Consider the following 15,434-nt stretch of genomic DNA (forward strand, 5'->3'; position numbering starts at 1 on the left):
CTTTGGCCCTGCTGGGCGGCTCAAGCTGTTAGGCAGCTCTCTCTCCGGGAGCCGGGATCTGCTGTCGGGGACCCTGCTCCCCCTCTTCCAGCTCAGACTCCCTGGAGCAAGACAACAAAGCCTGCTCATCACACGACAGACATCCGAGCGCCCACCAGCTGCCCCCACGTCTCTCTCGGCCAAACTCCTGTGTCTTCAAATGTCTGTGACAGGGACTTCCCTGTCGGTCCAGAGGTTAAGACTTCGCCTTCCAATGCAGGGGGTGCGGGTTCGATTACTGGTAGGGGAACTAAGCTCCCACATGCCTCGGGGCCAAAAAACGAAAACATTTAAAAAAACAAAAAACAAACAGAAGCAATACTCTTAACAAATTCAATAAAGACTTGAAAATGGTCCACGTCAAAAAAATCTTTAAAAAAAAAAAAGTCCGCAACAGTTTCCAGGCCCCTCACGGCCTGCCCTCCACCCCCAGCCCCATCATCAATGGCAAGGTCTGACGCATTTCCCATCACCTTTCTTTGGGCTCAGCATTCCGGTTTCCCGATATCTTCTGGACTCCTAACTGGGTCATGTATCGTCTTGGTGATTAGTTACTCTTTCTAGCTGTGCGTTGCCTGCTAGCAAACTTGCTGTGGCTTCTGTGGCTCTGAGGCGGGCTGGGCAGGGGAAGGTGGATTTGGAGAGGCTCAGGGAGGAGGGGGCAGGGAAGAGTACTTATTGGGCTCACCTGCCAGCCCTCTCAGAGGCCAAGTTTATTTACACAGTTGCTCTCTTGCCCGCCCTGCCCCTCCTGTTTCAGGAAACTTCCCCCGGGAACCTCTGCTGTCTTCCAACATGGTTTCCCAGGGGCTGCTATGGTCTCACCAGCCCTGCTCCTCTGCCCACAATTCATTGGCCCAGACACGGGCTCATGACCTGATTTATGGCCTTGGCGAAGGGTCTAGGCAGCCTCTCACCAAAGTGAAGGATGTTAAATGTTCTTTGTTTTGATGATATTAAACCGCATGAGCCGTTTGTAAATTTTGGAGACTAATCCCTTGTTGGTCGCATCATTTTCAAGTATTTTCTCCCAATCTGTGGGTTGTCGTTTCGTTTTGTTTATGGTTTCCTTTGCTGTGCAAAAGCTTTTCAGTTTCATTAGGTCCCATCTGTTTATTTTTGTTTTTATCTAGTATCTCCCAGAGTAATGGACTGAAAAAGATCTTGCTGTGATTTATGTCAGGGAGTGTTCTGCCCATGTTTTCCTCTGTGAGTTTTACAGTATCTGGCCTTACATTTAGGTCTTCAATCCATTTTGAGCTTGTTTTTTGTGTATGGTGTTAAAGAATGCTCTAATTTCATTTAAATGTTCTTGATCTTGGGGAAATACTGGTCTGCAGGGAGAAGAGAGTGAGGCCCACCAGCCACTGGGGCACAGACGCCCCAGTGCAGTGCCCAGCCCTGCGGGAAGGGCAAGCAGGCTGGGCTGTGATGTTGGCTCTTACGGTCTCGTGAAGCTATGGCATGGGTCTAGCACACACGAGAGAGATGGGACAAACATAGAAAGATAGTCAAACAGGTGCATTCACTGATGGAATACAGTTGGGTATATCTGCACATATATTTAATAACAAAAACACTCAGAAAAAAAAATCCTCTTCCCAGCCCTACCCTGACTCAGCATGAAAGCGACACACCCTACCTCAGTGCCCTGAGACTGTGGCCCTGGCCTGACCACCTGCTGGCCTCCCTCCTGAGGGCCCACACCTCTCCCTGTTCTCAGCGGCAGCTGAGGGTGCTACCAGCCAGTCCAGGACACGATCCCAGCCCTGGCTTAACAGCTCTGCGGGGAACCCAAGCAACAGGAAGCAGCCAGCAGGTGCCAACAGGGTCTTGAAGCCCCGCGTGCTCCCTTGGATTTGGCTGCATCCAAGGACCAGTGCTTTGGACAGAGGGTGTGTCCATGGCTCTCAGGTGCACTCCTGGTGCCCACTGGGTGGGGGTGGGGAATGGGGGGATGGGACGCTGGTTGGCAGACCAGAGGGAGCCAGCCTCCACGCAGAGCCTCTGCTACGCTGTCCTGGGGCTGGTGGGCCCTCGGGGTCCTCCTGTGAGCAGCTCCTTCCTGGTGGTGCAAGAGAAAGCAGAGCCTCCTCTGATTTCACCAGAGCGGATGGGGTAAGAGAAGGTGAAAGCATGTTGCCAGGATCCTAAAATCCAACAGACGGGCTGCTGAGCTCATTCCTTGGCGTCTGGGCAGATGTCTTATGTGCTTCTGACACGCACAGGTCGTGGCTTTCCCGTAGCTGTGCTGGCTGAGTTACCTTCCTGGTGTTTTTCCCCTTGTGGATTTCCTGGTCCTATAACCTATTTACACCTGCCCCAAACCCTGCCTCATCAGGAGGCATGTCTGTCCCAACATGGCCACCTTCCGGGAATTCAGCCCAAATCAATACTTTGGGGGACTTCCTGCAGTGTTTCAAGGAAGCTTTGCCCACAGAAACTAAGGAGGACTCTCCAGCCCCCAGACCCTGCCATGAACACCAGCAAGTAAACAAACACACCTCTCCCGTCCATCCTCCCACCCGCTAAGCCCACTGCTCCAGCTCCACCAGCCAGACTCCTACCCAGGAAGACAGCCAAGAACGACCCCTGGTCTGAGAGTGGTGGTCAAGTCTCTAAGAAGATGGAGCTGGCTTCCAAATCTAAAACTACTTTTATTTGTGGTTGGTTCAACATAAGGTGCCATTATCAATCAGCAGAATTATAAAACTGTACGGGAGGTACAAAAATAGGCCGTTTAACTTAGATACCCTCACGTCATCCAGCTTTAAAAATACACATAAAAACTGTACAACCTGGCAGTTTATAAAATACAAAGCTAAAAAGAGGATTTTAGGTTCCACAGAGGATTGTATCACACAATTAACACAGACCCATCCAACAATTAACTGTCCACAGAGAAGACACAATGGCACAGAATTAAAAAAAAAAAAAAAATCACTTAAAAATTAACATTTTTACCCCAACCAAATTATTTATCCTTTAATGACAAAACTACTATAAGGCGTCCATCCTGTGGAAGGATACAGTATAACTTTTCTGTTTCCAGTTTTAAAATGGTCAGGGGTGTTGTCCAAAGCAAATCTGATGTGCTTTAAGCAAGTGCAATTGTCACTGGATACACTTCAGAGTAAAAATTAAATAAATATAAATAGGTTAAATAAATAGGTCATTGCAAAAAGAACACTACCTAAGGTTTGCATCTGAGAATGCTGCAGAGTTGACCGGTAATGCTTTCTAGGTAAGCGGGGACTCCCCCGTCACAGCTTCTGGGACACTGAAAAGGAATACTGTACCCGCCAGACACTCAACAGCACGGGGTGAGGCGGGTGGGGTGGGGACTTTGGCTGGAAGTGTTGGTTAAGGCTGCTCTAGGGGGGAGGCTCATCGCAGATGCTGTCTTTGTGGTTTTCCAATGAATACAGAGAGGATTTAAGTGTCGATAAAAAAATCAGAACCTGTTACTCGTGGAAATCACTGTTTCATAAAGAAAACCAAGTACAAGGAAGAGTAGACACTTTGGTTTAAAGGATACTGGGTCCAACACTGGAAGGCGGAATTCTGGCTCATCTGTACAGGACACCTGGCAACTTTCTTCCAGGCAAGGCCAACGCGCCAGAGCAGTTAACTGAAACAACTACTCCGGGATGGTGAAGGGTGGCCAAGGAAAAGAAACACTGGAAAATACGAGGAAGAGGGATTTCAGAAGCTAAATGAGCAGAGAGAAAGCTAAAGAGAATTTAAAGAGGCTCCTTACAGGTGTGCTGTGCTCTGTCTTCCAGCACAGAAGGCTGTGAAAACGGAACCAGCCCACCTTCCTGGAGGACTTCAAGGCTGAGGATCCGATGAACAGAGATGCACAATGAGAACAGTCCCGGGAAATCCAAGCCTGGCCACAGTCTAACTTCAGAGAAGAAAGTGGCCAAGAGGACAAAGCCCTGCAACCCAAAGGCCCCCCCACACCTTCGAGGTCAGATCAACCACCAGTTCATCTCTTTCACCGCGGTGATAAATGAATCGCGTTCACACAAAACCTCCCCCAAAGCATCAGGGCGAGCTCTGATAAGGACCCTTCTTCTCCAGTTGGTGGGAAGGAAGCACTTTGCTGGACCCACTAACCTGTGGCTCTTCCACTGAAATACACGTAATGGGTCGGAATAACGTCTCCCTGGGAAGAGCCTATGACGACTCTTGCACTGAGTGAGGGGGAGATGGGAGGGGACCTTTGCATCTGGGATTTTATACATCAGCCACCAGGTGGTTTAGTGACTTATCATGTAACACCAATGATTCCCAAGAGTGCAGACGCTCTGGTGCCCAGTGACAGGTGGAGCTCTCTAAAAATTGAAGTTAAAAGGACTCAATAAGCAACATGAGAATTCTGGCAGGTGTGCCAAAGACAGATTCGATACAAAGGTCAACACAAGATTTAAATAGATTATGGTGTCCTTGGGATCCCTAACAGATGCAAATAAATTCTGTCTTAAAGATGAAGATGGTGTACTTGTAAAAAGTCAAACAGCCTTCAAAGAATCGTACTAAAGATCAAACAGCTCAGCAGTGACAGGACACGCGGCAGGTGCAGAACCCTCTTTTCGAGAAAGGAAGACACCTTCCCGCTGCGCCGAGCACAACAGGAAACCAGAATTCTAGGGACCAGGATGGGATAAACCAGATGGTGCCCACAAGAGACCTTTTCAAGCGGCCTGGAGGACTGACGGGTGACTGGGTTCCCAAAGGTGATGGAGAGAAGATGGACAGAAGGCAATCTGACCCCGGATCTGATGGGTGAAAACCCCAAACACACGCCCTTCCCCACGCCCGCATCTTCTTTGCAGCACTGATATTTACTCACTGCCGTCTATCACTGGCTCATATGAAAGCCAAGGTTTTGCCTATTTTGTTCACCTGTGTCCCTAGCATGCGATATCCTGCCCAGCTCATACAGTAAGTGCTCAAATAAAATACACTGAATAAATGAGTTTGAGAAAGTTGGGTAGTTAAAAACTAGTATTGCAAGCAGAAAAGGAATTTTAAAAAAAGCTGTCCTGGAGGCAAGCTGGGCCAAAATAGAGAGATGACATAAACCCTGGGCTGCTGTGAATGACCTGGCTACTCCCCAGAGAGAACATTCAGCAGCGACCACGAGGCAAGGCAGCTGCCTCGCCAACAGCCCCCCCCGCCACTGCCCCCAACACAGGAAGCTGACGGTCCTTAAAATCGCTCATGGCACCTTCTCCACTTCGTACTGTCTCACCATCAGGCCCGGCGGCAAAGCGACCTGCAGAGCTGCCACAGGACAGCGCGGGAGGGCGCTGGCTCAGGAGCATCAGAGCGGGGAGAAGAAAACCGTCCGGCTGTGTTCCTGAAAAACGGATGGCGTGGTACAAGACACCACGATGCTGACCAAGGATGCCGGGGTCCCCAGGTCTAAATGAGGTAACTGATGAGGTTTAAAGATGTAGGATAATATTAAAAGGAGAAAAGAAAAAAAGTGACATTAGGCATTAGGAAAGGAAGGGAACTGAATTCTCTAAAGGCAGAATGAGCGCTTTTGATGAGTGGCCCTCATTCAAATTCACCACCAGAAAACGTCTTACAAGGAGAAGAAACAGCGATTTCTCTGTTAGTTAGTAAAACTAGACAGTAACATTCTTCCTCCTGAGAGGAGTCTCTGGGTTCACTAGGACCGAACTGCAACGATCCATTCCCCTGGCTGGAGAAAGCACACGCAAAACGCTTCCTTACGTGGTACCCTGACTGCATTTAACCTCTAAGGCTCTCGGTAGAGAAAAGACAGAGAAGTTTTTGACTAAAACTAAAGTTAAAAATTATATTAATTTTAGGGGGAAAAAACCCCATGGTATTGACATAATTTAGAGAATATTACTTTCATACATGTATATAGTGTTGCTATAACGTTTTACTCTTCAGCATTAGAGAATGTTCAACATATGAACACTCTTTCTGGAAGGGATGGGACTTTGGGTACCTTACAAAATAGAAGATGTATTCTATATCTTGCATTACTTCCTCACAAGCTTCAAGTTAAGTTCAGCTCACGCTAACGTAGCATTCTACAGTATGATCAAAATATAAAGCTATTAAAATCTGCCAAGAGAAACATAAAAGCCTGCCCGAAAGTGTGTGGTGACCCTGGCCTTGGCCCTCTAACCCCTGGCCCGTCCTGCCAGCCCCAGGGACAGAGCAGCCTCATCACCTACCTGCTGGCCAGGGCTCTCCCCGGGTGGCCATGAGTGTCCCATTTGGCCTGCTCCCCTCTGGTCCCAAAGGCCTGTCCCTGCCTGGGTTGGAGCTGCTTTCCTTCATAGCCAGGGGACTTATCACCTCCTGCCCCCAAATGCTCCTAAACATCCCCAAGCACCCCAGGGCACGACTCCACCAAAGCCCACCATTCAGGTCACCGGTGCCCTGGGCCACAGCTGTCTCAGAACGCAGCATCCTCTTTGTTTCTGAGAGACCCGCAGACACAGACTCACCTTCCAGAGTTCCAGGCTGGCTTCTCCCCACACCGTGTCCCCACCCTCAAGGCTCTCGCCACCCCCGAGGAAACACTGGTTACAGTGACCTGGGAACCTGTGGGCGCGTCTGTGATCAGTGAGGCATCTCCGATCCCTGGGGATGGCGCCCTCTGAAGGTCCTCCTCCTCCTGGGCACCCTCTCCTCCGGAGCCCTGCTTCTAGGGGAGGCTGCACTTAGTGCACCTCGGCCCGGCTGGTCCAAGAGAGAGATGCTCCCGGTCCCAGCACGTAGGCACCACTGAGGGTTCCCTCAGCTCTCTTCCTTAAGGGCCCACACAGTGGCATCTCACAGGAAGTTTTAAAAGAAACGGAAGTCTGAAGCGAGTTCATCCAGGAGAAGGCAGAGGGTGCTGCTCCCCTCTGCCTCTGGGAATGGCCCTCCTTCGCAGCCGTCCCCCGACGGTCAAGCTTTCACGGCCAATGTCTTCCCAGCTCCCTCGTGGGTCGGGAGGGGGGGCGGGGTCACGCCTCCCACTTCCCGGGGTCAGCATCCTCCCCTGCCGGCTGCAGAGCAGGCAGCTCGAGGCACTTGGCTTTGCAGCCTGGTCTCCCTGCTCGGCAGGAGACGCCAGGCTGTGGCTTGTAGAGACCAGGCCCTTGGTCCCAGCGGGGCCGCCGGCACGGAGGCCGCCTTGCTCAGAGGGCGTCTGGAGTCACTGGGGGCCGGGGCTCGGGGGGCTCGTGGTAGTAGGGCTGGAAGGGCCTCTCGCGGCGGCACAGCTCCATGGCACGGTAGGTGTGGGAGAGGAGGTGGGGGAAGCGCGAGGTGAAGTAGCGCACGAAGCCGTCGGGAAGGGGGCCTAGCGTCTCCCGCACCTCCTCAGGCAGCTCCCGGTAGTGGTGCTTCTGTAGACGGGAGGGGGCGACACAGACCCACGGTCAGCAGAGAGGAGCCCGCGGGACCCGGCAAGACCCCCGCTCAAGAAACACCGACCGTTAGGCCGCGTAAAGGAACCACCCACCAGCTGCTGGCGCCGCTTCCCCTCCTTCCGGGGAGGCCTCGGAGCCGAGCGAGGCCTGCGCGGGGAGGGCGGGGCGAGGCCTGCGCGGGGAGGGCGGGGAGGGCGGGGAGGGCGGGGAGGGCGGGGAGGGCGGGGAGGGCGGGGAGGGCGGGGCCCGCCCCGGGGCGGGAAGGGCCCGCGTCAGAAGGAGTTTATCTGTGCACATCCAGGCACCGAACAAGTCAGCAAAGGATGCAGCACCCGGGAGCCCGCTTCTAGCAGAGGCTGCACTGTGACCTGTATCCCCGCCTCAACATCCCTGGAGAGAAAGTTCATTCAGGGGAAGAAGCAGCCTCTAGTGTTTCCTGTGCAGCCAAGGCCTCCCAGCCTCTGTGAGGTCCTCATCCAGAGGGGCTGGAGGACCTCCAGAGAAGGGATATGAATGAGCAGGGGGGGCTGCGCTGCGGCCCCGCCCGGACCGCCGTGTGCTCATAGCCCTCACCTTATTTCTCATGGCCCGGAGGAGATCTCGGACAGAGCCGCCTTTATAGGTTCTGAATTTACGCAGATCTAGGAAAAAAACAAGGAAGGCAATGTAACAGACAAACAGATATCGAAAGAAAACAATTCCTGGGGCTCCTGGGGATCAAGCAATCGGACCAAATCATGACCTAACTCCATTCTTGTCACTGACAGGCGCACTTCCCCAGACTGAACCCCAGGGCGGCAGTGTTAGTCTGAATTCCACCTCCCTTTCTCACCTGCGATCAGAAATGACCGCCGAGGGCATGACACCTGTCACTGACCTGTCACTCTGAGAGACAACTGGGACACACGTCAGAGCAATGGTGTGACCTGTATCCAAACCACAGGAAACCTCAATCCCAGAAGCAGTATTTGGAGCCCCAAACGGCCTGGAGTTGCCGTTTCCACGTCTGCTTCACAGAAACAGCTGCTGTTTTTGCACCGCTTCCACCAACACTGACCCCGGGGGCACCGTGAGGTCACCTGTCTGGAGGGGGACAGTGATGTTCTCCCTCCAGTCCATCTTCACCACAGCCCGCCCGCCGCGCTCCAGCTGCTTCACTATCGGGCCGTCTAGGGACTCCTTCTCTATCCGGTCACTCACGTCCTGGGAGGGAGACAGGGCAACAGGTAACAGTGTGCAGAGGCTCTGAGAGCCAGAGGACGGACACTCTGAGTGCCGGGACGGCCACCCCTGCCTGAGCCTCAGCCCAGAGCCGGGCAGCAAGCGTCCTGCCTTCTCCCCTGTCCATCACCTCTTCCCCAGGAGCAGCCCCGTCTGCCACTCGCTGTGGAGAGGCCGACACGGACCATCTCCACCTCAGACCTGCAGTGCCTCGCCCGTGTTTCACACATACATGCCACACAGGGCCACGTGTGCAATCCGTATTCATCGATGAACCAAAAAAAAAAAAAAAGGTCCATTTTGATTCTCAACCTGTGACTTTTGTGTACCCACTGGAACAGGACATGCTCAGAGCCATGACTGATGCAGGCTTGTCACTCCTCATTCAAACACTTAGGAAAGACAGACGAAGCCAAGACTTCTTTCAGAGGAAAAAAGCTGGTGACAAGAGTGTGGGCTCTGGAGGCCCCGGCCCTGCATCTAAATCCTGCTCGAGGTCCGAGGTATGCACCTGAGCACGGGCCTCTCTGAGCCCCGGCCAGTGAGACAGGTCCACCAAGCAGCCTCATGGGGCTCACGGGCCCAGCCACTCTGCAGCACGTGGGATCTTCCCGGACCAGGGCACGAACCCGCATCCCCCGCATTGGCAGGCGGACTCTCAACCACTGCGCCACCAGGGAAGCCCTGGCTTTTCTTTCTTTGATGAAGATGAAGTCAGACTGGCTGACCGTCTAACTTGCAGTTGCAGGAAGAAAGCCTTGGTGGGGGGGGATTGATGGTCAACTCGGGTACACGGGGGGCACATGGTGCTGAGCTGCAAAGTTGGTACAGCTAGTGACGCGGACGGAAGCTGGGGGTATTCGCAAGACACGTGACTTGGAGATACTGAGAGTTTACATCCTAACCCTGGTGGGGTGAAGGTCCCTTTGTGTGAGCTTCATTCCTGCTCTATATCTTGTGATCATCAAAGTGACCTGGATAGGGACCTCCCTGGTGGTCCAGTGGCTAAGACTCTGCGCTCCCAATGCAGGAGGCCCGGGTTCGATCCCTGGTCGGGGAACTAGATCCCACATGCATGCCGGAACTAAGAGTTCACATGCCGCAACTAAAGAACCCACATGCTAAGACTAGGGAACCCGCGTGCCAAACTAAGCCCTGGTGCAGCCAAATAAATAAATAAATAAAAAGGACATTAATCAAAAAATGTTAATAATATTTAAAAAAAACACACATACAACAAAGTGACCTGGCTAGTGTGAAGGTCCCTGGAAGACACCTGACCTCAGACGTAATGTTATCGCACACTTAGAGTACAGTATAGTGTAAACATGAATTCTTATATGCACCGGGAAACCAAAACGTTCATGTGGCTCACGTTATTGCGATATCTGCTTTATCAGGGTGGTCTGGAGCCAAACCCGGTCTGCCCGTATGGAGAAAATATATTAAAATGTCAACTGTGGTTATCTCTCGGTTATGGAATTACGGGGTCATTTGTTTTATTCTTTGTCCTTTGCTGTAGTTTCTGGAAAAAAAACTGGAAAGGTTACATGAAAATTTTTGATAAAGGAAACAAATGTCTCCACCTGGAAGAACTGGAGCTGCTTTTCTAGGCTCCAGAAGAACGGGTGTTTCAGCACATGCTTCGCTGACGGGCGCTTCTGAGGATCCATTGCAATCATCTTCTCTATTAACTCCCGGGCAATAACGTCTTCTACAAAGGAGGAAAATAAACATGTGACTCGTTATTACCAAAAACCCTGACAGTCTGCATGCCCTGTGACTCAAGGTTCTACGGACAGGAACTCAATCCAATAACATAAGAGCTTGCACAAGACTTCAGCTAAGGAGTCCTCACTGCGCGGTTAGTGAAAAAGAGTGATTGGAAATGCTTGATATCAGAGGCTCGGGTGACACCATTGTGCCTCCATGCGCTGGACTGCGGGCCACCAGGATGACGTGCTGGCTGAATGCGGACGGACGCAGAGAGAGTCAAGATGAAGTTTAAAAACGAGCGTGCTGCAAAATACTATGCACTATTTAACCCCATTTTTATAAAAATATGCATACATGTCTAGATAGATGATCAGAATAATAGATACAAAGGTATTAGTAGCAGTCATTCATCACTGTATAATGGGATTCTAGCCTTTATGCTAATCTGTTTTGTCTCCAGGGAATAAGGAAAATTAATCCATGGGCAAAACAGTGAGATGGTTTAAATTCTTTCAAAAGGCAACAGTGGGGTGTCACGGGCCAATTATAATGCGGGAAACCCTGAAGTCAGGCAGGAAGACTTGTCACCTGCGTGCCTGGAGAGCGAGGACCCAGCCCGTCTGTCCTCAGCCCAGGCCGCACGCGCTGACCACTGGCCCACACACGAGAGCCCAGTGTATGCAGCATGGCCTTTCCGTCTCCCCAGACGTCAGGGCAGGAAGGGACCTCAGATTATTTAACCCTCAAGAGTCACAAGCTGGAAAACAGAGGTCCCCCAAGGGGGCCTTACCCAGGTCACACAGGTCATCGGGTGACCTGAAGGAACCTGGGAGCTGCTTGGCTTTAGAAGGTGGCGCTTCGAGGACACCCTACCCAGCCCTCCACCAGCTCTGGACCCAGTCGTCAGTTCACTGAGGCCCACAGGGCGAGCAGCTGGAAAGAAGGGCCTCTGGGGAGTCAGAGCCGGCCCCACCCCCACCTGCAGGGGCCGCTCCCGAGGGCCCCCAGCTCTGCCACCCGCTCACCGTGCTTCTCAGGGTGCAGGCAGTCCAGGCTGCAGGCGCCCAGGAGGATGTTGGCCTGCCGCTGCAGGGACTTGCCAAAAGGGTGGCTGCCCTCAGATATCACGTAGTAAAAGACGCAGCCCGCAGAGAAGATGTCCACCGTGTAGGTCTGAAAAGAAACTCGGGGCATCAGAGGGCTTCAGGGGAGAATTCTCATTCTAAGTCAGCAGCAGAGGAGGGGGTGTTGCTGCTGATTCTTCCACCTAGAAGGTGCCTTAGGAGAGCCGGCTGAAAGTTCTGATGGCCTCAGAGCGGTGCTGGGTGCCCCGCAGGTCCCACACGAGTGCTGGAGGTCCCAGTGGAGAACTGGGCTCTGGACCCAATGCCTGTGATGCCTGCTGGCTCTGCCACTGGCCCTCGGAAGCCCCTTGGCCACTCTGCGCCTCAGCATCCATGACCATGAAACGAGGATGACCCCATGGGGCTGTTGTGAAGATTAGACGCACACGTTAAGTGTGGAAACGGTGGCTCAAACCAGTGTTCGGCCCACAGGACGCTCTCTCCCTGCGGGTAGTTATTCCTCACCCAACCAGCATGCAACTCCTCGTGGGCAGGAATTTCTGTGCGTTTGCTTCCCTGTTGTACCCCCAGGGACTTCCAAGGTGCCCACATATGACAGGTCTTAACACTGGGTTAATAAATGAAATAAAACCAGTTTTTGGTGGGAATACCTTGGTGGTCCAGTGGTTAGGACTTCGCACTTTCACTGCCGAGGGCGCGGGTTTGATCCCTGGTCAGGGAACTAAGATCCCGCAAGCCACGTGGCGTGGCCAAAAAAAAAAAAAAGAGTTTTTGGTTCAAAAACAGTCCCAGAGAACATATGTATATGTATAACTGATTCACTTTGTTATACAGCAGAAACTAACACACCATTGTAAAGCAATTATACCCCAATAGAGATGTTAAAAAATAAATAAATAAAATAAAATAGACAAAAAAAAACCCCAAAACAGTCCCAGAAAAAGATTAGTTAACAAATTTCCAGTGAGCTCACTTTGATGTTATCTAATAACACGTCTCACTTATCCCGTGAAACCATTCCATGCCTACAGATGAAATGTGTGTGTATGACGCCTAGCATGTCTACATGGGGTGTTACACTGGGATGGCTCCCAAGCACGGCGTGTGTCCCTCACGTCAGACCCCACCACTCGGATTCTCCACCAGACAACGTGAGGCTCTAGCGAGAGAAAGCCAGGAGCTCGTCACCTTCCTCACGGGAGAAAACATACCCTTCACAAGAGCCCTGTGAGGTGAGCAGAGCGAATGTCACCATCCCCAGATGAAGACACGGACAGAAAGGCTCAATGACAAGCCCAGGGTCACTGCTGGATAGCGACAAACCAGGACAAGATGCAGGTCTTATTCCTGAGCCCAGTCATCTTTGTTCTACTTCACCAGAATGTTCCTTAGGTGGGTGACAGATTCAGGACAGGAGGAACAAGTCCACCACCACTGAAGCGCTCACCTACTGACTGTGTCGTTAATGCTCTCCGTGTTCTGTTTTCTGCAGCCCAGGCTGCCTGACTCCCCAGCATCCTTACCACTCATGCTGCCCCCTGGGGGCTTGCGTCCCACATGCTGGGCCCCTCTGCCCCCAACTCTATGGGCTCATCTCTAGGCTCAGTTATGTTCTTTCCCAAACTCATTTCTGCCACTTGTCCTTGTAGTTTAAATACTCCATAAGCTGATAGAATACACGGGCCGCCAAGTTTGAGGTAAGCTGAATCTTTGGAAAGACTCAATGCGAGGGAGTTGCTACAAAAACTGCTGTGGAATTAGATGTGGGAGACTCAACTGTAAGCGACAGGACATAAATAGCTGAAAGCTGGGATTCTGCTTCCAAATCGCTTAGGAGGCGTCTGAAATGTCTGAGTCTCGATCGAGAAGTCACCGAAGGCATGTGAATGTGCTGCCCGCAAGCGAGGAAACGAACAAGTCCATTCAGTTGGACCCAAGTCAAAAAAAAGATCTCGTCTTACATCAAAGACTTCCTTAAAGAGTCACATTACTTACTTTAAGTTAAAATAAAATGTTTAAGGTGTGTATGTATTTCCTTATGCTTTTTCATCGTAACTGACCTTTTTGATTAACTGACCAGCTGCGGTCCCCAGTGAGTAGGATAAGAGGCTCCACTGAATCTAATCTATTTTAGGATGGCTGATCCCATCCAGGTCTGGTCGGGGAGCGCCAGATAATCCTCCAATGTCTTGCTGGGCTAGAAAGCAAGGTGCTCAGACACGACTGGGCTCTCAGCAAAAGGATGCAGGAGCCAGCGCGAAGGGGCTCCTGTTGGCCAAACTGGAACAATTTGAGTACCAAAAGGAATAGGAACAAAAACAAACAAAAATGAATAAGGACTACAATGGACTATACTGCTATTTTTTAAAAATCCATGAGTCCACAGAGAGAGAGAGAGAAAAGGAATATAAATAAAGTTCTTCTTTACAGAAAAATGTCAGCTAATAAATGTAGACTTTCTACTGAATGCAGTGATTCAGGCAAGGATTGCCCATGGATGCTGAACCATCAGGTGAGTGACTGTTGGTAATGCGATATTCACGCTCTGCCAGAGCATCGCCCCACACAAAGGGGAGATGCCAGTGTCACCGCCTGCACCAGCTGCTTCAACTTGGCATCACCATTAGGGATGCAGTAATGGTACAACCCGACTGGGACTGTTCTTACCAAAAACACTTAACTTGAATCTAGTCAAGCCCTTAGACCTATGTCTAGTTCACAGGAATACAAGGAACAGGCAAGTTAAATACCACCAAGAGGAAATGAGTGAGCGAATCCCGAGTGAGGCATTCCACAGAGAAGTGCCCCGGCTCTGCAAAGAGCCACCGTCGTGGGACAAGAAAGCTGGGAGAACTGTGTAGAGGAAAGGAGATAGTTGAAGCGCCATGTAACATACACACCTAACTGGGTCCTGCTTTACAGAAACCAGCTCTATAAGAGACATTTGGTGAACAACTGGGGAAACTTGGATATGCATTGAACACTAGGTATCAGTGGAAACAGTATTAACGGCTGAGGCGTGAGCACGGGTAGGTGGCCAGAAGGTAGAATGTACCTGTCCTTGGGAGACGTGTGCTGAGTTGTTTAAGGTAAAGGGCTGGGAGGCCTGCCACTCGTATTCGAATGGTTGCAGGAACAGACAGAAAGTGAAAAATACGGACGAATGTTGAATCTGGGTAGAGGTACAGAGGTATTCACTGCTCTCAATTTTCTGTATGTCTAAAAATTCTCAAAATAGAAAGCTGGAAAAACAAAAACAAATTAAAAACAGAATGAAAACTGGAAGTTTGCTCACCTTACGCAAGTCCTGATTTTCCAGTTGCCCAAAATAGGGGGGGAAAGGATTGGAAGAGTACGGGGGAAAAAAACAGACAACTGCCTACATTCACCCCTTTCATTCCTCTGGACAGGAGACAGTGTTAGAGTGCCGGCAGAGTGCTGCTGGGGGAGAAGCTCTCCGCTACAGAAATGTCCCTCTCTGGCAGTGAGCGCTCCAGCCCACCCCCCTGGGCCTGGAGGCTCTGAATCCCCCGGGAACAAGAGGCTGCTTCCGCAGTTTTCACAGAGCCACGCCTACACTCACGGGGTTCTCCTTGCAGTCTTCGCTCAGCATCTCCGGGGCGATCCAGCCTTCTGTGCCGGGCACCCCTGAGCGGCGGCTGAAGCTGTGTCTGCCCACCGCCAGCTTCTTACAGAGGCCGAAGTCGGAGATCATGGCCTTGATCCTGCCGTGTGCGCTGGGCATGGAGAGGAGGATGTTGTGTGGCTTCAGGTCTCTGTGAACTAACACAAAACTCCAGGTTAGTCCCGTGCTTGGACTCCTTCTGCGATGGGGATGGGCCCTCCTCAGATTCTCAACAGACCCGCTGCTGCCTGTAAAGGTTCTGGCTCTCAAATGTGTTAAGTCTTCTCTTTCTTCAACAACAGGGTCCCGGTGAGGCAGCAAAGAGCTTCGACA

At 51.5% G+C, this 15,434-nt stretch overlaps 2 protein-coding genes across 3 annotated transcripts in view; both read right to left on the reverse strand.

The window, feature by feature from the left end:
• ICAM2 (intercellular adhesion molecule 2) overlaps positions 1 to 6,762 on the reverse strand; it is a 34,180-nt gene extending 27,418 nt beyond the window's left edge. The window contains exon 1 of the mRNA XM_032616366.1: positions 6,632 to 6,762. The gene's annotated coding sequence lies outside the window, so the exon portion shown is untranslated. The remainder of the gene's footprint in view (positions 1 to 6,631) is intronic.
• Positions 1,587 to 15,434, reverse strand: part of ERN1 (endoplasmic reticulum to nucleus signaling 1) — an 83,864-nt gene continuing 70,016 nt past the window's right edge. For both annotated transcript variants that reach the window (XM_032616362.1, XM_032616363.1), the window contains 6 exons: positions 15,060 to 15,259; positions 11,417 to 11,564; positions 10,262 to 10,389; positions 8,534 to 8,657; positions 8,028 to 8,095; positions 1,587 to 7,430 (listed from right to left, as the gene is read on the reverse strand). In XM_032616362.1, coding sequence (XP_032472253.1) covers positions 7,221 to 7,430; positions 8,028 to 8,095; positions 8,534 to 8,657; positions 10,262 to 10,389; positions 11,417 to 11,564; positions 15,060 to 15,259 — 878 coding nt within the window. In that variant the 3' untranslated portion in view covers positions 1,587 to 7,220. The remainder of the gene's footprint in view (positions 7,431 to 8,027; positions 8,096 to 8,533; positions 8,658 to 10,261; positions 10,390 to 11,416; positions 11,565 to 15,059; positions 15,260 to 15,434) is intronic.

The sequence above is a fragment of the Phocoena sinus genome, chromosome 20 (assembly GCF_008692025.1).
Source record: "Phocoena sinus isolate mPhoSin1 chromosome 20, mPhoSin1.pri, whole genome shotgun sequence".
NCBI classification, from domain to species: Eukaryota; Metazoa; Chordata; class Mammalia; order Artiodactyla; family Phocoenidae; genus Phocoena; species Phocoena sinus.